Here is a 24,314-nt window from a genome sequence, read left to right on the forward strand (position 1 = left end):
ATATGGGAAATACTTAAAACGTTACATTGTCTTACAGATGTCTTTATCTTTATTTGTACACATACACACAAGTGTGTGTATACCCTATATATTTCCTAAAAATTGTTTCCTTTGAGCTCTTGAATGTAGCTGTCACCCTTGTTTCTTTGACTTATTTTAGAAAGCAGTTAAGTCCTTGGGAAAATCACTTATGTCATCGGTGAGGAATGTCACCAAAATAGCTTCTCACTTAAGTTCCCATCGCCAGAGCTAACCCACAGGAGGTTCCGATAAATTCAAATATTTAATAACTTGTATTTTTCTTTCTCCTTAAACACAGGCCCTGTGGTCCTGGAGGCAGGATCATGTGGTGGATTGTTGGCAGTCAGCAGTCTGTGGAGCTTTTGCAGGTGCAAAGGATTATATTATACTGGGAAAGACCAAAGGGGGGGAGAAAAATGTGAAAATATTAACTATGCAAAAACAACATTCTTTAGAAATTCCAGATTGTTTAGATGAAGAGAGTTCCACTAGTTGAGAAAAGAGAGTGTCTTAGGGGGAAAAAAAAATGCTTAAAAGGTGTCTGCTTGAAAGACAAGCAATTTGTTTTTGACAAATTTTTCTTTTTCTTTTTATCTTTATTAAAGCCTTCACTCAGGCCCTTGGATTATCTTAAAGATGATTTATAAAGTCCTCTGTGGGAAGAGACTTGCCATGGGTGCGGGGCTCACTGTGCAGCTGTCTGCCTTGAGCAGGGCTTTGGGGCTTTCAGTGATTTCTGCAGAAGGCAATGATTCACGGTTCGTGTGACACGTTTGACAGTGCCACAGATTAACTGCTGTCGGGAGAGCCGAGGCTGCTCGGCAAACTTACGGAAGGCTAAACGCGTCTGGGGAGAAAATACGGAGATCGAAGCATCTGGGCATTTTCTAACCATTAAACCAAAAGTGAAGTGACAGTATGTAGTACTGTGTCATCCATCACCAAACTGTGTGCATTTTCCAGTGAGGTTGTCATAAGAACTCAGGTGCTTTAAAAAATTAAATAAGTTTTAGCAAAGAGAGAAGTGCATTTTACTGTTGCAAATAAAGGTAAGTTAAAATTACGGTAGAAATAAATTGAAATGGAAATTTGCCAGAAACTGTAAACTGCTAATTTTGATGTGTAGCCAGTAAATAGGTAGTTTTGGGATGTCAGCTTTAGTAGAAAATAATTCTTTTCCAGTTTGTTTCATGGTTGTTGGATTGGGTTTTTTGTTGTGGTGATTAGGAAAACAGAAAACATGTATTATAGGATTCTTTATTAATAATTGGATCCATTCAACTTGTAGAATTGATAATCAAAAATAAGAATCTTGCCTCTAGACACGAAGCAGGCTCAGATTGATTATGACGGGTAATTATTTCCACCTGACACATAGTCATTAGCTGTGTTAAATGAGTAGGTGGTCTTGAATCACTTTTCAGAGGTCAAGAGTCTTTACTCCCCCAGTCCTTAAGAGAAATGTGTGCTTTTTTTTTAACTCCCTCCAGGGGACAAAGTGAGCATTATGGAAATTTAGTCACCCTGGATAAGGAAGGGCACTTTCTGAATTCACCAATACCATAAAACTTCCATGGGATGAAGCAAGAAGTGTTCATTCTCTGGTCCTGTGGCTGAAGAGTAGCTGATTCAAAGATTTGCTTACAAGCACTGTTTCTATGAAGGAAATGTGCATTGGCTACAGTGTCTTTTTCCGAATAATGCTTTGTAATAAGCACTTAGATTAGAAGCGGGGGAGGAGAAACTTTCCATCAGCCATCCACTGCTCAGTTACTATTTGAAAACCATTTAAAACTTTTATTTATTTAAAACTATTTTAAAACCTTTAAAACATCATTGAAAAATATTCCAACTTGTGAAAGAGTGATAGCCGGTGGGAATCTGTGGTGCTGCTGGGCTTTCCACATAGCCATTCCTCCTGACTTGCTGTCCCCCGCTGCCCCCCCCCGGCCCGTCGTGCCCCCCCCCCCCCCCCCCCCCACATGCCCGGACTCTCCAGCCTCACTTGGCCACAAAGGCAGTGGTAAGACTTGCCCACATATCAGAAATCAGATTGTTCATCCTTGTGCACTTTTCTGGTTTTAAAATGGTTAAATCATCATGGATGAACCATCCTCTGTGCTATCTTTGGCACTCTTCTGTGCCCATGCTTGTTTTATAAACTACTTGGCACAAATATCCAAAAATGTCCCCTGAGATTGGAGGTGTTGATGGCTTGTCATGCTCAGAAATTCCCTTGGGTTCTGGTCAGGGGTTAAACAAGGGGGAAAAAAAGAAAAAAACAACTTTGCCAACTTCGTCACTGCAAGTTAATTTTTAAACATAAAACCATAATTCAACCTAAGTAATTATGACATTTGCTACTATAGTGATATGTGCAGAATATTCTGGTGTTCTTTGGTCAGTTTCTCGTAATTAACATCTACTTAGATTTTCTAAGAGAGAAGGAGCAGGACTGAAAGACAGAGTGGGAGGGACTGAGAAAGAGTTATTCCCATGGCTTGAAATTCCAGAATATGGGGCGCCTGGATGACTTGGTCTGTTAAGCGTCCGACTCTTGGTTGCGACTCAGGTCATGATCTCATGAGTCATGAGATCGAGCCCCACATGGAGCCCCTCATCGGGCTCCGTGCTCAGCGGGGAGTCTGCTTAAAGATTCTCTCCCTCTGCCCCACCCCCCGCTCGTGCACATGCTTGCTCGCATGCTCTCTCACACTCAAAAATTAAGTCTTAAAAAAAAAAAAAAGGAAAGAAAAAAGAAATTCCAGAATAGGGTGAAGGAATTAACTGGGTAACAAATTGAGAAGGCCTGGTACAGCCTTGAAACACACACATACCCCCGTTTGTTGTTATTGAGGCCTTGTGTGTCTGTGCGCTCGTTGGGAGATGATGCACGGGAGGCGCGTGAAGACGCTCCTCTTGCTCCACGGTGCCTCCAGAGATGGTGGGGGGTCGGGGGGGGGGACGACACATGGCGGCCCTGCCCACTGCTGGCCCCGCCACCCGCATAGCCACTGCTGGGACGGGACTGGGACCGCTCCAGACTTGTTGGAGGAAGGGGGCCCCTTTGGGGTGGTAAAGAACCTGCATTTGTTCCCTAAGGACCCATGAGATGTCATTTCATTGTAAACACCCAGTTTCCCTTGAACCTGGTCTCTGAAAGTAGTTAGTTGAACATTCTCGGAGAGCCTCAGTCTGTGGAGCCCGTAGAAAATTGTTTCATGTGTGAGGTGAGCATGCAGGCAGCCTACACTTGCTGCACTGAATAATTATTTCCTGTCTAATATGTTAGCATGTTCCTCGTATTTATTACCAGCAGTTTACAGTTCCCTTAAGTAAAATGCAGAAAAGCACTGCATTTTAACCAAAAGCACAGGTCCCCGGCCCCCCTCCCCACTGTAACCCGTTATTCTATACGTGATCTTCACAGGCCCTTCTTGGCAGCCTCATAGAAAACATTGTGAGGGCTGTGTATTAAAGCAGTCCTTGATATTTGAAGACATTAAGATTGATTTATTGATAACCTTTATAAAATGCAGCTACCATCATAGTAAAATTAGGGCCTATTTAAGCGTCTTTGTTTTTGTCTTTGAGTTTTCTTCATATTACGCGTATGAAACAGCAGTCTCTAAGAGCATAGTGGCAGGCAGCCACAGTAAGGGGGAGGTGCGCTTTTGCTAATGACCAAGACACGTTGCATGCGCAGTACCCACGTTTACGAGAAGACACATACTTTTCAAAAGTGTAGGTAAGTGAGGAAAGCCTGAGTAGGCAGACAAGGGACAGGTGATGTCTTTGCCAACTTCTAAGTCTTTGAAATTGGTTTAGGAAGGTTTGCGAGCATTTTCTTTTCTTTCTTTCTTTCTTTTTTTTTTTTAAGATTTTTATTTATTTGAGACAGAGAAGTGGTGGTGGTGGGGAAGGGGCAGAGGGAGAGGCAGAAGTAGGCTCCCCGCTCGATCCCAGGACTCTGAGATCATGACCTGAGCCCAAGGTAGAAGCTTAACCGACTGAGCCACCCAGGCGCCCCAGTTTGTGAACATTTTCAGATAGGATAATGGTGTATGCACTTCTGAGTTTTAACAGTCAGACACATTTTAATGTCTTATCACATACCAGTCATCATGTGGTCAATGAGCACTACTTTTAGAGCTAAAATGCATGTAACTTTGAGTCCCAGCTCCATACTGTGTGACCCTGAGCAAGTTGTCTGTAAACGGAACCATAATCCCCACACGCACAAGCTATGATACGTACTGACGGTACCCAGCACAGTCCCACCGCACCAGGTACGGAGTGGGCCCAAATGTTCACTCCAAGCTTCCCCTTCCTCTGCTCTTCTAGAGGACGAGTTGAAACCTCGGGTCTGTAAAACGACAGACACCTGTCCCAGGCACCTGGCAAGCCTTTTTGAATGCCTGCTGTGTGCACTGGGCTAGAGCCATGAAGGAAAATCACACATTATCTGTGCGCTTGCAAGGAAGAGCCAGGCACTACCCTAGATACTTGGCACAAGACTCATTTAGTGCCGGTGTCATACTCTTACCTGCTTTTTACAGCTGGCTCCTAGCACCCTCCGTGGCCATGAGCTCACGTTCTGGAGTCAGGAAAGCTCACGTCTCAGCTCTGCACTAAAACCTTCTGTGAGTTCTGTAACCTCACTGAGCCTCAGTTTCCCCACTGGTAGCATGGGGTAGCAGTTACAGAAGTACTTGTCTCCTAGGGTACTTCATCTAGAGAATAAGTACGGTATTTAAGTACAGGATTAAAGGCTTGGTCTTTCGGACTCTTTCAGAGTTCTTCCAGGCTGGGCCCGGTGAACCGTTGCAGCCAGTGAGGGACACAAAGCCGAATACTATCAGATTTGGGGTGGGGAGTTTGGGATAGTACAGGTTCATTGCCTGAAGTTGAGTAAGTACCTGAATTTCAGGCAGCTTTTCAATCTGGAGGAAAATGTTTCACATGTTCGTAGCACAAAAGTGGCTAAAACGAAAGGGGACTCTAATATTCATGTAATTGATCATCTGTAGCCCTAAGGGGTGTGTCCTTTGTGAGTAACCCAAAAATGGGACATAAAAGCATAAATGGGTACATCTTTCAAACCAAGTTCGGTGTGAAGATTTCAGCAACATGTTTAGAAAGATGGCGGAGATCAGATGACCTTCACATACCATGAACTTCAGAGGGAGACGTGCTATTTCTGGAGCATCCTTCGTACATGTGTTGTGTTCAGCCCCTATGAAACTGTGCAGCCTAGCTCATGGAAGCCGAGTCTTGAGAAAGCCCTTCTGGGTTTATTATTTCTATCTCCTTAGGGCCTCTTGGGGTTTAAAAAACTTCTTTGTATCACACTAAATAAAATACTGACACCACTGCGGTTTCTGTAAAAAAAAAAAAAAAAAAAAATCCTCCAATTCCCCTGTCTGTAGGTATGGATATTAAAATGTGTGGATTTTTTAGATTTCTTTTTTTTTTTTTTTTAATTTGACAGCACAAGTAGGCAGAGGGAGAGGGAGAAGCAGGCTCTCTGCTGAGCAGGGAGACCCGATGTGGGGCTCGATCCCAGAACCCTGGGATCATGACCTGAGCCGAAGGCAGACGCTTAACTGACTGAGCCACCCAGGCGCCCCAATGTGTGGATTTTTTAAATATCAGTTTGGCAGTCATGGTATTCCGTGGAAGAGAAGGTGGGAAGGAAGCTGTGGGAAGATTGCCTGTTGAATCAGGATGCAGAGGGCGGCCTAGAAATGTAGTTATTTGGCCTGGCCTGTTACTTGAAGCCTGCAAATACAGAAAGCTTTATCCTTTTAACTCAAAGAATGTAGCCATTAATACCGAAAGTCCCTACAGCACTGTGCACATTTCTGTTTGCCCATTTTGTCTCAGACCAGAAAAAGTAGAAGCATTTTGGAGTCAGAGTAAAGAACAGTGGTCCGTGGAAGGCATGGGCCTCTGAGAAGCACCAGGAGCAGCGAGCCTCTCATACTGACAGTGGGTGTCTGAACATAGGCCACAACCACGTACACACACAGGGTTGTTCTCCACAAAAGAGCAAGATGAATTATGGGGCCTTGTTTCCCCCCCCCCCACTTGAGTGTATAAAGCATTATCTTGTCATCTCTCATGTGCGCCTCACCATCACTACAAAAGCCACGGAGCATGCGGATTTTGCACGTGTGGCTCCTCTTGAATCAGTCCAGGGACATAACGATAAGGGAGTGATCTCGGTAGAGTTAGGAGGGATGAGAACATGAAAGTTGTAGCAGACTGTGTACTACGGTGAGCAGCACCTCCTTTATGTGTTGGGGACTTTTATATGCGCAGGTGGATTTGCAGCTGCAGTCACCACGCCTCTGGATGTGGCAAAAACAAGAATCATGTTGGCAAAGGTAAGCATCAAACAACGTCATGTAGACGCAGCAGACGCTTGTACGTGGTAGCCCTGGGGCTCGTCTGTATATCAAGGGAAGCAAAGCAGCGTGACCCTGACTGTTGTGGCGGCCTGAGCGGCCTGCCGCACGGTGCCTCGCACGGCCGCGGCCGAGTCCGCAGACACTGCCGCCATCACGGGGAGCAGGGCGTGCAGCACCTTACCTTCCCGAAGGCATCCTCGCCGGCGTCGTGTAAGCAGGCGGGGCCGCTGGGGGGCCTCGGCCGTAATGCCGCCTTCCGGGTAGCTCTGTTCTCATGGGCGGCAGACAGGAGGCTGAGAGTTGACTGGCTTGCTTCCTGCTGTGCGGCAGGTAAGCTAGAGGCTCTGAACTCAGACCGAGTTTGGCCTTAACTGGATGAATCAGGACAGTTGTCAAAATTAAGGACATTTTTCATTAAAAAGAAAAATTGTTACAAAAAAAGCTAGACCAAGATTTCATGGCATGCCCTGCGCATAACATATCTGGGGCACAACCGTGGAAAAGAAAAGGTCCTACCCTTAGGGAAAAGTGGAACAGTGAGCGTGGGATTCTGTTATGTAGGTGGACAAGGCCAAACCCGAGAGAATTGGTCCTGTTTTGAATGGAACATCGTACTCTTTATTAAATGTGTTTATTAGCTACTCAGGTAAGTTCACAATTGGACTGTATAGACTGATTATTCCCCATTCTTCTCCGAGCAGTTACTATTGCTTTCGGTCTTTCTCCCATTAAACAGCAGTTGGCGAATTACCTAGGTGAGCTCTGCATCCAGTTTGATGATGCGAGAACCTAGGAAAGCAGCTTCCTGTCAGGGCTTACCTGTGGGTGGGAATGGAAGGGCTTCAGGTCTTGTGTGATCCAGGGGTCCTGATGCCCGAGAAGCTCCCCACCCTGTTTCAGACTGTCCTAGAAGAGGGTGGTTGGGAGCCGTGCATCTGAGGATCAGTTGGGGAATTTCATAAGATAATGGCTTTGTCTGTTGTCCTGTTGCACAGGCTGGTTCCAGCACCGCTAGTGGGAATGTGCTGTCCGCGCTGCACGGGGTCTGGCGGACACAGGGGCTGTCAGGGTAAGCATAACAAGGAAGGTGAAACCGCCTTTCCGCCTCTTCACGGGCTCTTCTTCCTTTAGCCTGAACAGGATGAACCCCTTTCCTTTCTTCTGATTGTCCTGGTTGGGTCTCTTTATTTACATTTGCACAAAACATATTTGACGTTGCCTGTGTGAGATGCTAGTGCACAGTCTAGTTGACGCAATGTCTAGCCACGTGATCGCCAGTCTTGTCTGTCTGGATGTTGGAGGACATCCATGTGCCTGCTCCCCCCCCCCCCCCCCCCGCCCCACCCCTGGTTCCAGGTTGCAGCTCTGAGCAAACAGGATTGCAGTTACGGAATGCAGGAATGCAGGCGAGCGAGGGTGGCATTTAGAAGAAAGCACTGGTCACTGGGGAGACACTGTGATCAGTAAGTTACTTCCACCGCACCTCGCTTGAAACCCGCTTCGTGCTGTGCTCAGTGTCCAGACTTCGAGCACTGTGTCCTAAAACGCTTCCTTTGCCAAATGTGCTTTCACATTGCTTTTACCATCTGTGCCTTCGCCGTGCTGGGGTCTGTACGGGGACGTGACACGACAGTGTGCTCTTTGGAATGACCTACCAGGGATTCTCCTGAGAGCAGAGCCGCGGCTGCCTCCTGGAGGGCCAGGCGGCAGCGTCGTGGCGGGGTGTGGCTGCTGGGGACAGCATCCGGCCAGTGCCACGTCCTCTTCCCAGTGCTGTGGGGATGATTCGATTGTAGGGTCGTGTGCATTTGACAGGTCTTTCTTTCGGCCAGTTGGTAGTTGGGAACATGAGGCGTATTGGTTAGGACGCAGGTGAGGTTTTTGCAGGAGAATGGCCCCATCCTCTCTTCAGAATATCCAGCCGGTAGTTTGAAAAGTAGGTTGTGTTGGGTGGTGGTGTTGAATGGGCCAGCTCTGATGGACTGATGGCAGTTGATGATAGCCTGAAGGATTTGAGACAAGAAGCGGGTGTAACAGGAAGGGGTGCTTAAGCGTGAGCAGGGGGGCGGCAGAGCGGGGGCGCATGTGCCGCCGTTGCCTCCTTACGGCCAACACAGCATTAGTACGAATCGGGTTGCTCGTACCTTAGACACACTGATTTTGACACGAATTTCACATTGATCAGTGAAATGGTGTGAGAGAAGAAAGAGGCCCTAAAGCCACTTCTAAGTAGCAGGTAGAAGATTCTCGGTGTTTTAGGTAGTTTGGGGCCACACAGAGATGTTGCGTGCAGCTTTTTTAGATCATAAAGTCAAAATGCTGAATTTCACGGCCCTCTTTGTTTCACTCTGGCTCATAAATTAGGTTTTATGGCAACTCCCGGTCAGACCTCTGCTCCTGACTTAGCTCTGTGGGGTCGGTATGGGGCTGCAGTGCATTGGCCTTTCTTGAGACAGTGGCCAGATGTGGGTACGGCAGGATGGGCAGAACCCTGGCCCCCGGGAGCTTGTGGAGAAGGAATTCCCGTGAGGAGATGATGGAACCCAGACCCTCCCTATCCCAGCTGTGCTGTGTGCTCGGGGTTACGTAACTGGGCAGCGCCAGAATTAGAGGCAGAGGACGGGCTCCGTAAACATGCCCAGGGCTCCTCTGTCCCCACACCAGCCCTGAAAAGGTAATTGGGAATTCTGCTTATCGTCTCGAGTCTGGGGCTCTCATGAGTATACACAGTGTGGTCCTTAGCAGGGTAATCCAAGCAGCCATGCTGGTCATTTAAGAAATGCTAGTTTTTACTAGCTTCCTACTAATAGGATAAAAGGCACCAAATAATTTGACAACAGAATTGTAACTCAAGGCAAACAAAACAAAACAAAACTCCGTGCTGATGTGGGCCGCTGTTGTAAAACCGTTTCTGGGTGTCCCAGCCTGCCTCCTCTGTCTGGTTCCCACACAGCCCCCGCTGGCCTTCCGCCACCTCGAAGCAGCCTTGCATGTTTCTGAGTGTTCCCGTGGCCTCGCAGGTGCAGCTTCCCCACCCTGCAGGGAAGGGCGCTGGCCTCTCGGGAACAAGTGGGGACGCTGTGGTCTCCATGTTGGTTCTCACAGCGGAAGACCATGTTCTGGCACCTACTTGGAATATATGTTCTCAGGCCAACTGGTTTCTCCCAAATAAAAATACCACCCAGTCAGTCAGTCCAACAGCCAGAAAGCAGATGGGGAAGCCTGTTTGTCCTGCATTGCGCCTTCCTCCTTGTCCTGTTCCTTAACTGGCTTTTGTGTTTCTTGACTGTGCCCTTCATGGAATGATCGCGGCCACCCCGCACGTACCCCTGCCATGCCCTGTGCACTACGTTCGTTTGTTCCCTCATGTGATCCGTGGTCCCGAGAACACAGCCCCACTCTACTCGAGTCTTTGCCTCCTCGTTCGTTGGGGCGCCCACTGTACAAATGACTCTGCTTTAAGGCTATAATTATGTTAATAGATTCAATTGTCATCTAGTGAAACCAGAAACCGCTTCCATCTGTCTCTTGCCAGGAGCAGCTGAGTTCATTAGCAGCAAAAGCTGAACCAAGACACGGGTTTCAGAAATAAGTCAGCTTGTGAGGGAGGGAGGCTTTCGTGGCAGAGGTGGTCTTCTGCTGACCTTCCTCCCAGCACCCTTCCTTGTGCAGGGAGGGCCAAGAGGAGGCATCTGTGTTTCAGGCCAGAAGGTCCCAGGGGCCTTGGTGAGTTTCTGTCCTCACCAACCACCTCATGCAAAAACTGCATGATGCTGAGCTGAACAGCTTTTTCCTCGTATAGTTTTCATGGTTACTTCTAGACAAGAACAAGAGGTTCTCATCTTATCTGTAGTATTTTACTTAATGATTTAAATCCTTACTTCCCTAACTGAAGGGCCGCCTAAGGCTAAGTCCGTTTTCCTCACAAGTGCTGAGTGTGATACTCAGAGGGGAGGCCAGATGACCTGTCCTGGCAGGCATGCAGAAACTGGTGGGTGGGGGGGGTGGTCTCATCTGTCCACTTCCTTGGCTCATCCCTATTTAGTTTATTGTGGATGTTTTTCCTCTTAGAGGTTATGTCTTTTTCACATAATATGACCATTTTCACTTTTTTTCCCTAGACCTGATCCAAAGCGTCCTCACTACTAGGCCCGCTAGTTCTGATTTTTACTGCTTTACAACAGTAATACTCTTGGTAAAAAGGCTCACTTATTCTAGAAAGACAGGTAGGGACTGTTGTCGTTGTGCCCTCCAGAGAAAGTTGAGGCCTTGGAATACCTGCTCACATCCTTGCTGTGATCACACGTACAGCTTTGGGACTTTTGTCAGAACCCACTGTGCAGAATAGGTCTCGGTTCCTGTGGGCTGCCCCAGAGGGGGGCTCTCCGCAGGTGCTCTGGTACCTGCAGTGCCGTGAGGAACGGCTCTGAACACATACCTGTGCGCAGCCACAGGATGGTTTTTAAAGAGGGAACCTCCCAGTTTGCATCCCCAGTAACGTTGTTCTTTTACTTTGCCTTTGTTTCTTCCAAAGTTGCTCCTCTGACTGGCCTTGTGTGGTGTGTGGGGACTGAACCTTCGAGGAGGTGCTGTCCCCAGACCGTTGGCCTTTCTGGTCCTTCCTCAGAGGAGAAGACAAATAGGGAATGCATGGAGATTCACTTTCCTGTTCTGGCATCACATTTGTGGGCCTCTAAGGACAAAATGCAGCCGAGAACTCTCCACCACTCAGAGCCCACCTTCCCTTCCCAGGGTGGGCCATGGCGCGACCCAGGATTCAGGCTTTGGACTCCTTTACCAGAGTCCTCATCTCCCAAAGACAAAACCGGCCTGGAAGTTTTCAACAGAATTGTTGAGGGGACAGAGTTAGTCTTTCTTGACTAATTACTGGACTTAATTGTGAGGCTCACAAGTAAGCTGTTTGGTATTTAGCCACGTTAGCCAACAAACAGCTGGGCCCAAACTTCAACAAGTCTACTTGGGAATGTAATTTAGTGCCATTCTGGGAGAAAAATGCACACGCTCTAAGTGCTGTGTGGGGTTTAATGAGCATGGTGTGCTGAGTTGAGCAAGCTGTGGGTGTTGGAATTTAACCTTTTTTACACACACCAATTTAAAAGAAATCTTTCCTCCTGTTTTTTTCCCTCCCTAGATTATTTGCAGGTGTCTTCCCTCGAATGGCAGCCATCAGTCTGGGAGGTTTCATCTTTCTTGGTGCTTATGAGCAAACCCGCAGCTTGCTCTTGGAACTTGGCAGAGAGCGCCCTTGAATCGGGGACGGTGCCCCAGGCATGGCTCTCAAGAAAGGGGGCGCCAGGGGGAGCAGCCGCACGGTCCCCCACACCGGCCTCGTGTGTGAAGATGGGGACCTTGAGAACAGTGTCTTCCCTGCTGTCGGATGGCTGGCACACTCACGTGGAACCCTGGCCACAGCGGTACTCCCAACCCTTTCTCGGGCCCCTGAATAAAGCCGTGAGGTGATGCTGAGTCCAGGCTGCTCAGAGCCTTCATTTGATCTGCACCTGATCTCGCATTTCCCGACCGCGGAAGGCAGAGACGCTTCTAATTCCGATGGGGAGGCTGGACCGGGAGCAGGAAGGAAGGAGACTCCGAGGGAAGGTGGGGCCCGTGGCTGGGTGTCTCCCTGTGGTGGTGCTTAGGGCCGTCTTCTGGGCAGCCAGGCTGCTACTCTTAATTTCCCTCAGATTTCCCCTAAAAACACGATTGTAGTATTTTGGAGAGAAGCATCCAGCAGCCCACGTGGTGTATGCGAGAAAGCAAGCAGCTGCAGCCCAGGGCCTAGGGGGGCCTGGCTGGCTCCGGGGCAGGAGGGCATGGTGGGCCCCACTGGGGGGCCTGAGCCCCACTCCACGCTTCTCCACGTGGGACCCAAAGGAGGGGCCTGGGCCGGCCGGGAGACCAAGCACGGTGTCTTCGTGCCTAGTCGGGAAGGTATGCTGCACAGTCCTGGAAATGAGCCGGGATAAAATGGGGAGGTCACCATTTCAGAGCTTGACTAATAAGCTCCAGGTGTTTGTTAGAAGAATTCAGAGAGAAATCTTAGGAATCTAGGGGTAGTGTATCTTCCCCGGAGCAAAGAAGTGTATGATTCTGCTTTGCCGAGAAGAAATTTTCCTCTTTTTGGGAAAACATAGATCATTAAAGGCAGAATAACTGCATTTGTAAGGGAGTTTCGGGAAGGGGGTGAAACGGTGGGTAGAAGAATGCCCCCAGGCACACCATCAACATTTATAAATGAACCTTTATTAAAGACACTTCAACGCTGTTAGACACTTCAATATTTTACATGTTTTTCAATGTACATTGTACCAAAATTTCTATAAATAAATAACTTTGTACATAAAAGTAATAATACTTCCTCTTTCACATTGCCTCTCAGAAGCAGCAAATTCACATATTTTGTGGAAGTAACAATCAGTTGACTGTTGAGAACACAATTCTAAATGTGCTTACCTTTTAGAACAGTGATGACCCCGGACAGGAAAATTATTTTAACAACTATTTTGTCAGTCTCTACCTTCAGCTTTTTGGCTAAAGGAACTTACTTGCTTTCTGAGATTTTTTAAGGACCTTGTTTCAATGTAATTTTTCCTGAAATACACATTGGCACTCACAAGATGGTTAGCTACAGGTCTCGAAAGTGCAAATATACCCAGGTCGGGGGCTTCGACTCGTTACGGTCCCAGCCCGGGTCTGTCGTCTGTGTGAGGGAAGGACGTGGACAGACGTGCTCCGGATCCTCAGTAGAGAGAAGCTAGCCCTGAAAAGTAAGGACTCGACCCTTTTTCTCCCCCCCGATCAATGTCACGTGAATTAATTATATAGGCAGAACTAAAACATCACTATTGAAAAATCCACAGGTACCAACACCAGCAGCCTCTACCTTAGTAAAATAAGCCTCAAAGGACAATCGAGTGATACTGATGACCACCATGTTTGCTTTTCTCAGAGAAGGAAGGAAGGCAGTGCTTCACTGTTTGGAACAAAGGCTTGCAGTGGATCAACAAGCCCCCTTCTGCTCGGCAAGGAACTTAAACGTACAAGAGCAAGTCCTGTAGGGCAGAGGTACGGGGCGACTCGGGCATCTCGGGACGCTGCGGGGAGGCGAGCTGCTGGAGCGTTACAGACGGGAAGTGGATTCCAATGCACATGAAGGCCCGGAGTGGGCCGCATCCCAGGGTGTTGTCCTGGGAAGTGCAAGGCAAACCCCAGGCCTGCCCCGCCTCCCTGCCCTCCAGAAACTCCTGGGAGCAAATGTGGTTTTTAGCCTCTACAAATTCCATCCATGCATTAAGGCACCAGAACTCTTCCCCACCCCGCTTCCAAAATTAAACAGCAACCTGATATGAAAAATAATATTGTCAAAACTGTACTTTTTTTCTGTTAACCATGCACTAAAGATTAAAATAGCCTCTGCAAAAGATATATAATATATAGGAAATCTCTGAAAACTCTTATGTACAAGGGTATCAGATACTTTTCTGCTTTTGTACACAATAGCCTCTTGCAGTTCTGCACTTCAGCTGCAAGTCCTTTAAACCACGGACACTCCACATGGGAGTTTAAAAACTCTGTACACGTCAGTGACGCTTGAACTCAAGCTTCCTTACAGCCTCTCCTACCTCTCTTTCCTGTAGAGACGGGCACAAGAGCTGAGGTAGACGAAGCCTAGATTTTCGGTGCGAAGAGCAGGGGCACGCCCCGCTTCCCGGGGGGCTGTCCTGTCAGCGCTGGGGACTCGGGGCTGGAGTCACACGCCTGGGGGAGGTGTCCGTTGGAAAGAAGCAAGTGCTGGCCTTCACTGGGGCCCTCAGGAAAGCCCGTGGCGGCTTCGGTGAGCTCAGGACTGCTTGGAGTTAATGTCGAGGGAGGCTGGAGGTCTATGGAGTCTGGCTCACACAACCTTGCTAAAGTCCACGAAGAGGCCCCTGTGCGAAGGGAGAGGGCGCATCAGAGCCCGCAGGCTGGCTGCTTACCTGCCCCCCCCCCCCCCCCGCCGGTGCCGCCCTGGGAGACCGGGAACGTCTGCCTACCTTTCCCATCTGCAGGTGCCAGTGGCTTTTTCTTCAAGGCTGTCAGCATTCTGTCGTGGTTACTGGGGTAGAGGGACCCCCTGCAGTCGGTGCGGGACCCGTCAGCAGTCCCAGTGGTCAGAGGAGGCAGAGAATGTTCTCGGTCTGTCTGACTGGGCTCCTGGCTGCTTAGTGTCCCTGGCTGTGTATTGTCTCTGGGCACAGGCGGAGGATAGACAGCTTGTTCCTTGCAGTAACCGTCCGTGTCCGTGTTGCAGTCACCACACGCCCCCGGGCCACCATGCTCTGCGAGACCGAGCCGAGACGGATTAGAGCCACGGCCGCCGAGGTCTGCATCCCCGCCCAGAACAGGGAGCTGCAGTCCCCGGCTAAGAGGCTTGAGCCCTGCTTAGACCAACTCTTTCAAACCTCCCCTCTCCCCCAGGTGTGGTCACAGAAGGAGGACTGGGCAAATACCAAGCCATTAAGGAAGAATGGGCACTCCATGTTTCAACGGTTCAGATGAATTGCTTCATGAGAGAAGATGATCCTACTGTTTTGATCACAGAAAAAAAAAAATCCCACTGCATGACATACCATGTTGTCAGGAATCTTCCGAATAATTAGAAATATAGCCTCAAAAATAGGCCTGGTGAAAAGGTACTTTAAGTAAAGTGCAAGGCCCAACCTGAAGTGCTTATAAATCTGGAAAGTTCAAGCCCAGGCTCACCACACCACAGATTTATGTGCGACCTGCTACTTCAGAATTACGAGAGCCAGGCCACAGTGTCCTGTTTCTACACCGAATACCAAATTCTGAGATCCTCATAGACCCATAATGCATCTCTCACTTTTATTTAATGAACAGGTCTGTCTGAATTTTGATTTCAAGAATGGAAGACTTTGGAAGAGCATCTCTTACCCATCTTCTGCGGCCCAGGCCTCCGCCGGGCTTTCTCCATCACGTTCCAGGGCTCCCTGTTGCAGCCGACGCAGAGCTTGGGCTGCCTGCACGTAGAGCCATGAGCGTCCACTTCTGAGAAGAGGCTGGTGTCCGGTGGACAAACACCTGCAGTAAAATGATGGGCTTAGCTTGTTAGGGTGAGCTTGATGAGAACAAGCGGCGCTTACTAGAACCGTCCCTTTTACACTGTTCTTTACAGTGGTAGGTGCCTGCTGACCAGCAAGAAGCATTTGTAACAAGCTGCCCCACAGGCGGGCCTTTCAGTGTCCAGGGCCAAGCCGGTGAGCAGTCCGTGTGAGGACGGACTTGCCCCCTGTAAGCACTCGGTCTTCCCTAGAGGTAGCTCACCCTGGGAGAGCTTTCTAGTAGCAGAGATTGGACCACAGAGCAGACCTGGGCCCATCCCCTACTCAACAAATGGATTGGTTTCAGGGTCTGTAATGGCCTTTGCAGCTTCTTCAGTCCTACCTTATCCTGACCAGGAGATGCTGAGACCAATATAGCAACTTCCTGGGGGTTGGATTTTTAAAACCTTGCAGAACATGCATAGGATAGAGCCCCCCCCCCCCAAAAAAAAAACAAAAAACAAAAAACCCCAACAGAAGGCTTGAGTCCGCCAGCCTTCGAGGTCAGATGCGCTCAGCATTAAGGCCGTGCACCTGCCCTGGGGAGGGGCAGAGGCTCGTGAGGACAGGGTCACAGCAGGCTTTGAGGCCTTACCGTTGATCTCGATGTGTCCATTGGCCTGAGGGCCACCCTCTGTCCTGATCACAGTTTCCTGCCGGTCAGAAAGAGTCCCCTGAGATGAGAGGTAGCTTGGAACATCCGGTGGCACAATGGTTTCATCTGCAAGGAGAGAGGACAGTCAGATACCAGGCGTCCCCCATCCTTCGTGGGGATTAGCCATGAAAACACGGGCTCCCTATCTGGCCCGGACATGAGGCTTTGCCGACAGCAGCCGCCCAGGCTGTGCAGAGATGGTCTGGAGGGCCCGGCTTAGCCGCACTTTCCACTTGGGTGTAAAAAATACAGCAGCTGGAGCTCTGAGCCCATGAGAGAGCGAGCGGGGATGGCGAGGGAGCCAGAACCAGCAGAAGCACAATATGGGCGGTCACTGCAGCAATGAGTGGCCAGCGCAGCCCCGCGCCCTGCCTCCTCCCCACACAGCACCGTGCTTCCCTCCTGCCCTGGGGGGCTGAGCTCAGCCAGCAGAGGCTGACCTGTGTTGGTGACACTGTACTCCTCGCTCTTCTTCCGGGTCTGGTAGATGATGCACACCCAGACCAGGGACGTCAGGACAATGCTGCACACCACAGCGATAGTGAAGATGCCCACGGTGCTGCCATCCTTCCTGCAGCCGGGGGCGGGCCGGATGCTCAACTGGCTGTGCGCGCGCTCCGTGCCCAGGGTGTTGGAGATCTCGCATGTGTACTGGCCCGCGTCCTCCACCACCACGTTCTGGACGATGAGCAACTGGTTGCCAGGCGTGAAGTGGTGCCGCTCAGTGAGGCTCAGAGGGCGGCCGCCCTTTAACCAGGTGATGCGGGGCGTCGGGTTCCCGGTCGCTTTGCACTGGAGTGCCACCGTTTCTCCCATGGACACCACACGGTCTTCTAGGGGTGCCACCAAGGATGGGGTTTCTGCAAGAAGTCAGAGGAGACCGGACGGTTATTCTGGGGGCCTGCCCTGCCTTCCAGACAGATCCTGTAGCAGAGTGGCGAGGCTTTCCAGAAGACCTCATACGATGACTAAATCACGACCATTCTGGGGGGTGGCTGCGACCAGAAGGAAGAACTACTGAGCCAAAGAGAAGCCCCCTCTCTCCCCCACCTGTCCTGTGCCCGGCTTGTGTGTCTCTTCTTCAGCAGAACACAGCCCTCCAGCCCGAGGACAGTCTGAGAATGTTCCATACCAAAGCCCTATGAAAAACACTCCCTTAATTAACTTCAAAACAAAACAAAACCACTTGTCGAGCTGCTTTTTAACATTTTCTGGAAAGTTTTAAACAGAGAAGCAGCCTGGCACACTCAGTCACAGCCCACCACCCGGAGCGGTGGTGCCCCTGCCCCCTCGGCACACGCGCGGAATATACTCAGTGTGCGAGCGCTCGGACCAAAGACCGTCAGGGTGGCGTTCGCGGAAACGGTGCCGGCCGAGTTCTGGGCAGTGCAGCTATACACCCCCATGTCCTCGATCTTGACGTTTGTGATGAAAAACACGTCGTCGTCGGGCATGACGTGCATGCGTCGCTCACGGGCGGCAGGGAAGTCCGTGCCTCCGTCCTTCTGCCAAGCGATCTGGGGGTTAGGATGGCCAGTGGCAGCACACTCGAGGCGGGCCGTGGTGCCGGTCCGGATGGCAATGTCGTGGGGGATTTTGGTGAAGGACGGCAACACTGCAAATACAAACAGTGTCAGGCTCACAGGAAGGAAGAGCTGGATGCAAAGGCCGGGACAGTCCTCTGGTGAAGAGCCCCCCGCTCGGCGGGTGGCTGTCCCCTCCCCACCCTCTTTGCCAGCGTCTGAGAGAGCAGTCGGCTCCCCCAAACTGCCAGCCTCCCACTCCCGTGGCTCGCTCTCATCACCCCGAGGCTGGCTAGCGCCCCCTCACGTGCAAACCGTTTATGAGGCAGTTCCCCTAAGGGCACAGCCCATAAATACTGGGGTCTGACACTTGCCTGCCTCCATTAACCACCAGAACAGCACGGGAGACAAAGGGATCTGCTCGGACAGGACGTAATGAGGGGGAAGGAGGACGTGCCCTCGCCCTGGGCAGAGTTCCCTGTTGCGGAACCCGTGGCGGAGAGGCGGTTCGGGGCCCCCTCACTGGGCACTGGCCAGCTGTAGGCAGCCGGCTAGCTTTTTTCTGCCCCTACTCCCTGGCCCAGCGGCAAGCACACGCCAAGGCACCACTGCAGTTCCCGTCGGGGTTACTTCGGTGGCAAGTCTAACAGTTCACGGAGCTTTTGATACAAAGGCCTCCTTCAGAATGAGCCGAGACAACAGGCAAAGTGGGGTAAAAGAATGTGTTTTCCTGTGGTCTTTCAGGGCTCCGAGACACGGTGGTTCCAGCACTTATTACCTGGAGACTTAATAACCAGGTTAGGGTGCTGGGGCGCTTAACTCCTCTGGCTGCTGGCTTCCCTTATTCTGCCCTAAATTCACTGTGACAACTAGCAGCCCCGAAAATAGCCACCTTGAGAGGCTCTAAAGCTCAGAGGGCAGGAACTTCCCCACAATCAGGGTATGCTCGGAATCTGGACACTGGACAGCGTGGTTTGTGGAGAATAATAAATGGATAAAAGCACAAGGCTTGGGCCCATCATTTCATTTAACATTTAAAAAAAAAAAACAAAAAACAGTCACCAGAAACAGGAAAATCACCGAGAATAACCCTTCAGTCTACAGAACTTGCTCTGGGGCCCCCGGGCAACTAGGGACACAGTAATGTCCCGAAGAGGCTCAGTGTCTCTGGTCTGCAGCCTTCCTGCACGGGCACAGAGAACCACGTGTGGCTCTGGGGGATCACACACCAGAGTAAACCGCACTGCCTCACCGTTCACAACGAGCCTGGCCTTGTGCGAGTAGGTGGAGCCGAAGTGGTTGGTGATGATGCACTGATAGCGGCCCTCGTGTCCGAACGTGACGTGGCGCAGGTGCAGGATGGTGGTGTACTCCATCACCTTCCCGTCCTGGGCGCGGACGTGGGCGAAGTTCTCCATGTCGGCGTTGGCCAGGGCCTCGTTGTCCTTCTTCCAGGCAAACGTCATGGGGGAGCTGCTGCTGCTGGCAGCAGAGCACGTGAACCGGATGTCCTTGCCCACGATGGCCACGGTGGGCTCTGGCTGGGTGATAATCTGTGGCTTTGGTAGGTCATCTGTGGAGAGGAGAGCCAAACTGAAGAATCTTCCACCCGGGCTCTCCGGCCACACAAAGGCTACACCTTTCAGGGCCTCTGCTTCCCCTCAGCTCCACCAGACCCTGTAAGCGCCTCCCACCGTGGATATCTGGCCTTACCCGACTGGAGACCCCGGAGCAGTGATCACCTCTGGGACCACACTCCTTGACGACAAACCCATCCACCAGTACTCGTGTGCCAAGGCATACACCTCAGGAGTCTCCATGAGACCACCACAGTGCACTTCACTTGCTCACCTCAACACAAAGCGCACTAACACAGAGTCCGGAACTGTCCGTCGTGATTGCACAGACCTTACCCACCACCTTCACTCCAAGAGGAGGGGAGTGAGGAGCACTTCCAGAATGCGAGACAGATGCCTCCAAAAATCTGCACCTCCGTTAAAGCCACAGTAACACTAGCGAAAATGGTTCTCATCAACCTTTTCAGAGTTCTGGAAAGCTGTACCAAGCAAAGGCTGTAACAACGCATGGAGGGTTGACTCAAGAAAACGCCTGAATCTCAGGAAGGAAAATGAGCTTTGTGGCATTTAACTTGGCTTAAGTCCCATCCCTCTCTGCTTCGCTTTGTGGTAGCCTGAAAACCCAGCAGCCGAGTGACCACTGGCGGGGGGGGGTGGGTGGGGGCAGAATGGCTGTGGAGCCCCCACAAAAGCCCCATCCTCTGGCATTATTTGAGCTGATGCAGTTGGCTCGGCCAGGGAGCCCTGGCCCTAGGACATGGGACAGAAACAAGCAGCAGCCAGCGGTGAGGCAGTATCCGCTGGAGCCAACAGGAGGCTGGCCCAGAAACCAGAAAGGAAGAGAAAGCGGTGAATGAAAAGGTCCAACATGTTCCTGAGGATCTAGAACGCCACGTGCACGTGCAAGGCTCTATATGCATGCCCGAGAAAGCCCTGAGAGGAGCCTCATTTCTCACCTGTGATTACGGATCGGTGCCAACAGGAAGTGGCCGCATACCCTCAGACAACAGAGATGCTGGGCAGAGGATGGGAGACTTTCTGAGGTGATTGAAGGGTTCTCTGTCCAGTCATTAGCTAACCAGGGAGGCACTTCAACCGCTGCATAGAACAGACTACAGTATTTGTCCAGGAAAGTCACTCAACAAATTGTAATAATACATAGAACAACAACAAACCAGGAACAAGACGGAGGGAGAATCTGATCTCTGGACTTGCCACATTATTGTAAAGGCTCAGTTTCCAATAAAAAACTACAAAACAGTGAAAGAAACAGGAAAAAAAATCAGTCAATGGAAACTGTTTTTGAGGAAGCCCAGCTTTTGACTTAAAACTTTAAATTGGCTTTATAAAATATATTCAAAGAACTAAAGAAAATCACGTCAAAGAAAATTAAAAGAAAAGTATCTGAATACTTTCCACCAAACAAAGAATGCCAATAAAGGACTAGTAATTGTAGAAGTAAACCAAACGTAAATGTGGGAGTTTAAAAGTATAATAACGGAAATGAAAAATTCACGAGAGGGGCTCAATAGCCCCACTGAGCAGACAGAAGAGCTGGTGAAATTGAGACTATCCAATCCAAGACACAAAAAGCCAGGAAGGCTAAGGAACAGTCCCAGAGACCTGTGGGACAGCCTCAAGCGTAACAACATACAAATAATGGGAGTCCAAGAAGGAGAAAAAAGAAAAAGAAACAGGATTTGTAGAAATAATAGCCCCAAAGGTCCCAAATTTGATGAAAAATAGGCACCTACCCATCCATGAAGTTCAGCAAATCCAAAAAGGATAAACTCAAAAATCCCCACCCAGAAACTTAATAGTCAAACTGTCAGAAGCCAAAGACAAAGAATCTTGAAAGGAACAGGAGAGCTGCAACCCATCACATAGAAGGGATCCTCAGTGGCATGAACAGCTGATTTCTCATCGGAAACCATGGAGGTGAATAGGCAGACACATTCAAAGCACTGAAAGAGTGTCAGCTATGAATTCTGTATCCAGCAAAACCGTCCTTCAAAGGTGAAGGAGAAATTAAATCACTCTCAGATATAAAAACAGAAAACCTGACAGAATTCGCTGCTACCAGACCCGCCCTACAAGAAATACTAAAGGGAATCCTTCAGGCTGAAATGAAAGGACACAATAGTAACTCAAATCCACACAAAGAAATAAAAAACACCGTTAAAATAACTACATATGTAAGTATGCAAGTACATATTTTTGTTTATAACACTCTCCTGTCTGATTTAAAAGGCAACTACATAGAGCAATAATCACAAAACTGTTGATAAGCTTATGATAAATGAAGATGTAATTTATTGGACAACAGTACCATAAAGGAGGAGCTCCACAAATGGAGCTTAGTAGGAGCAAAATTTTGCATACTACTGAAGTTAATTCCATTATTAATCTGAACTAGATTGTTTTAAGATGTTAATTATAATCCCCACATCAATCATTAAGAAAATAACAAAAAATAGTAAAATAAATAAGGGAATTAAAGTGGTATATTAGAAGACATATAATACAAAATCAGTCAGTAATGAAGAAACACAGGAACAAAAAACATAAAACACATAGGAAACAAATAGCAAGCAGCAAATTCTATCTTACCAGTAATTACATTAAACAAATCAAACCCTCTAGTCAAAACGCAAGATTACCAAAATGGATAAAAATGGATAAAAACCTATGCTTTCTTGTTGTAAGAGATACATTTTGGATTCAAAGTCACAAATAGGAAAACAGTTGCCAAAAGAGAGTTACCGTGTCTATACTAATATCAGATAAAATAAACTTTAGGACAGAAATGGTTACTAGGGAGAAAGAGTAACTTTTTATAAATGTAAAACAATCCATCCCCAAGACCTAAACATCAAACATATATGCACCTAACAGAGTTCCACAAAACAAGAAGCAGAAACTGACAAAACTGAAGAAAGAAATGGACAGTGCAGCAATAGTTTGTAGAACTCAATACTTCACGTTCAATTATCGGATAAAACCATTAGAAGATCAATAAGGCAACAGGAAACTTGAATGACACTATAAACCAAATAGACCTATTAGATATCTACAGAACATTCCACCCTACGACAGCAGAATAAACATTTTTCAAGCACATGTGGAATATTCTCCAACAGAGACTGTATGTTAGATTAAAAAACAAATCTCAATAAATTAAAAAAAAGACAGAAATCATACAGAGTGTCTTTACTGACAGTGGAATGAAGCCAGAAATCAGTATCAGAAGGAATACTGGGAATCTAATTTGCAGAAACTACACTGCTCTTCTGTAAGTCAAAGAAGAAATCGAAGTCAAAGAAGAAATCGTAAGAAAAATTAGAAAATACTTTGAGATGAATGAAAATGAAAACACAAATACCAAAACTTAAATGCAGCCTAAAACGGTGCTTCTAAGAGATTCAGAGCTGTAAATGCCTACATTAAGGAAGATCTCAAATTAATAACCTCATCTTATTCTTTAAGAAATCAGAAAAACAAGCTATACCCAAACCAAGAAGAAGGAAATAATGACTAGAGCAGAAATAAAAGAGAAAAATAGAGGGGGGAGAAAAAAAAATCAATGAAAACAAACGTTACTTTGAAAATACTAACAAAATTGAAGAATCTGTAGACTTGTAGAGTGGGGAGGTGGGGAGAAGATTTCAGACACTAAAATTAGGAAAAAAAGAGGATACATTACTACTATAACCTTACAGCAATGAACGGGAATACTATGAATCATTTGTATGCCAACAAATGAGATAACCTCATATATGCACAGATTCTGAAAAAGACAAATTACCAACACTGACTCAAGAAGAAATAAAATCTGAAAAGATGGTAACACGTAGAGAAACAGAATAATTTTAAAACGTCCCACAAAGAAAAGGCCAGACCCAAAGGACTACTCTGGTAAATTTTACTCAAAATTAAAGAATAATTACTACTAATCCTTCACATATTCTTCCAAAAAGATAGGTGAGGAGTAAACATTTCCTACCTCCACTGTATGAGTCAAGTATTCCCAGATAACAAAATTAGACAAAAACTAAACTACAGACCTTTATGAGTACAGATGGAAAAATCTTCAACAAATACACTGGTAAACCAAATCCCACAAAAAGGATTATACACCACGATCAAGTTAGATTTATCCCAGGAATGCAAGGTTGGTTTAATATCCAAAAATCAATGTAATACACTGTATCAATAAAGGGGGAAAAAATCCCATGTGATCACCTCAACAGATGTGGCAAAAAACATTTGACAAAATCCAACACCCTTTCATGATAAAAATACTCAAAAAATTAGAAATAGAAGGGCATTCCTCAACCAGATAAAGGTCATCTATGAAAAACCCACAACATCGTATCTAATGGTGAAAGACTGAATGCTTTCCCCTGAGCCAGGAAAGACGGGGACGTCTGCCCTCATCACTTCTACTCAACACTCCACTGGAGGCTCTACCCAGGGCAATCAGGCAAGAAAAAAATAAAAGCTATCAAGATTGGAAAGGAAGTAAAACTCCTGATTTCGGCTCAGGTCAGGGTCTCAGAGTCATGAGATTGAACCCTGTGTAGGGCTCCATGCTGGGTGTGGAGCCTGCTTAAGATTCTCTCTCTCCCTCTGCCTCTGCCCCTCCCCACCCAGGACTCTGGGCTTGCTCTCTCTCTCTCAAAAAAAAAAAAAAAAAAAAAGTACTGATACATACTAAACAATTATGCTGTTCAAAAAGCTAGTCACAAAGGACCATATATTGTAGGATTCCATTTATACGAAAGATCCAGAACAGATGAATCATAGAGATACAATGTAGAGTCGTGGCTGTCAGGGCCTGGGGACAGGGGAGGATAGGGTGTGACTGCTGTGAACACAGAGTTTCTTTTATGGGTGATGAAAATGTTCTACAAGTAGATGGTAGTGAGGGTTATACAACTTTTCCGTATGATTGTTACAGTATCATGATACAACCATCTTCACAGTAAATATAAAAACATTCT

The 24,314-nt window shown here is 48.1% G+C and overlaps 2 protein-coding genes across 4 annotated transcripts in view; one reads left to right on the forward strand and one right to left on the reverse strand.

The window, feature by feature from the left end:
- Positions 1-12,580, forward strand: part of SLC25A26 (solute carrier family 25 member 26) — a 126,935-nt gene extending 114,355 nt beyond the window's left edge. For both annotated transcript variants that reach the window (XM_032411714.1, XM_032411715.1), the window contains 4 exons: positions 320-389; positions 6,346-6,410; positions 7,430-7,503; positions 11,587-12,580. In XM_032411714.1, the coding sequence (XP_032267605.1) occupies positions 320-389; positions 6,346-6,410; positions 7,430-7,503; positions 11,587-11,704 (327 nt within the window). In that variant the 3' untranslated portion in view covers positions 11,705-12,580. The remainder of the gene's footprint in view (positions 1-319; positions 390-6,345; positions 6,411-7,429; positions 7,504-11,586) is intronic.
- A 100-nt stretch (positions 12,581-12,680) lies between these two features.
- Positions 12,681-24,314, reverse strand: part of LRIG1 (leucine rich repeats and immunoglobulin like domains 1) — a 110,653-nt gene continuing 99,019 nt past the window's right edge. Inside the window, exons 13-19 of one of the 2 annotated variants that reach the window (XM_032411713.1) lie at positions 18,987-19,307; positions 17,545-17,826; positions 16,652-17,071; positions 16,152-16,277; positions 15,390-15,536; positions 14,489-14,773; positions 12,681-14,383 (exon numbers count right to left, since the gene is read on the reverse strand). In XM_032411713.1, the coding sequence (XP_032267604.1) occupies positions 14,124-14,383; positions 14,489-14,773; positions 15,390-15,536; positions 16,152-16,277; positions 16,652-17,071; positions 17,545-17,826; positions 18,987-19,307 (1,841 nt within the window). In that variant the 3' untranslated portion in view covers positions 12,681-14,123. Of the gene's footprint in view, positions 14,384-14,488; positions 14,774-15,389; positions 15,537-16,151; positions 16,278-16,651; positions 17,072-17,523; positions 17,827-18,986; positions 19,308-24,314 lie in introns of both variants that reach the window. The other variant, XM_032411712.1, reaches the window with a different exon arrangement.

The sequence above is a fragment of the Phoca vitulina genome, unplaced genomic scaffold (assembly GCF_004348235.1).
Source record: "Phoca vitulina isolate PV1807 unplaced genomic scaffold, GSC_HSeal_1.0 scaffold13, whole genome shotgun sequence".
Taxonomy (NCBI): domain Eukaryota; kingdom Metazoa; phylum Chordata; class Mammalia; order Carnivora; family Phocidae; genus Phoca; species Phoca vitulina.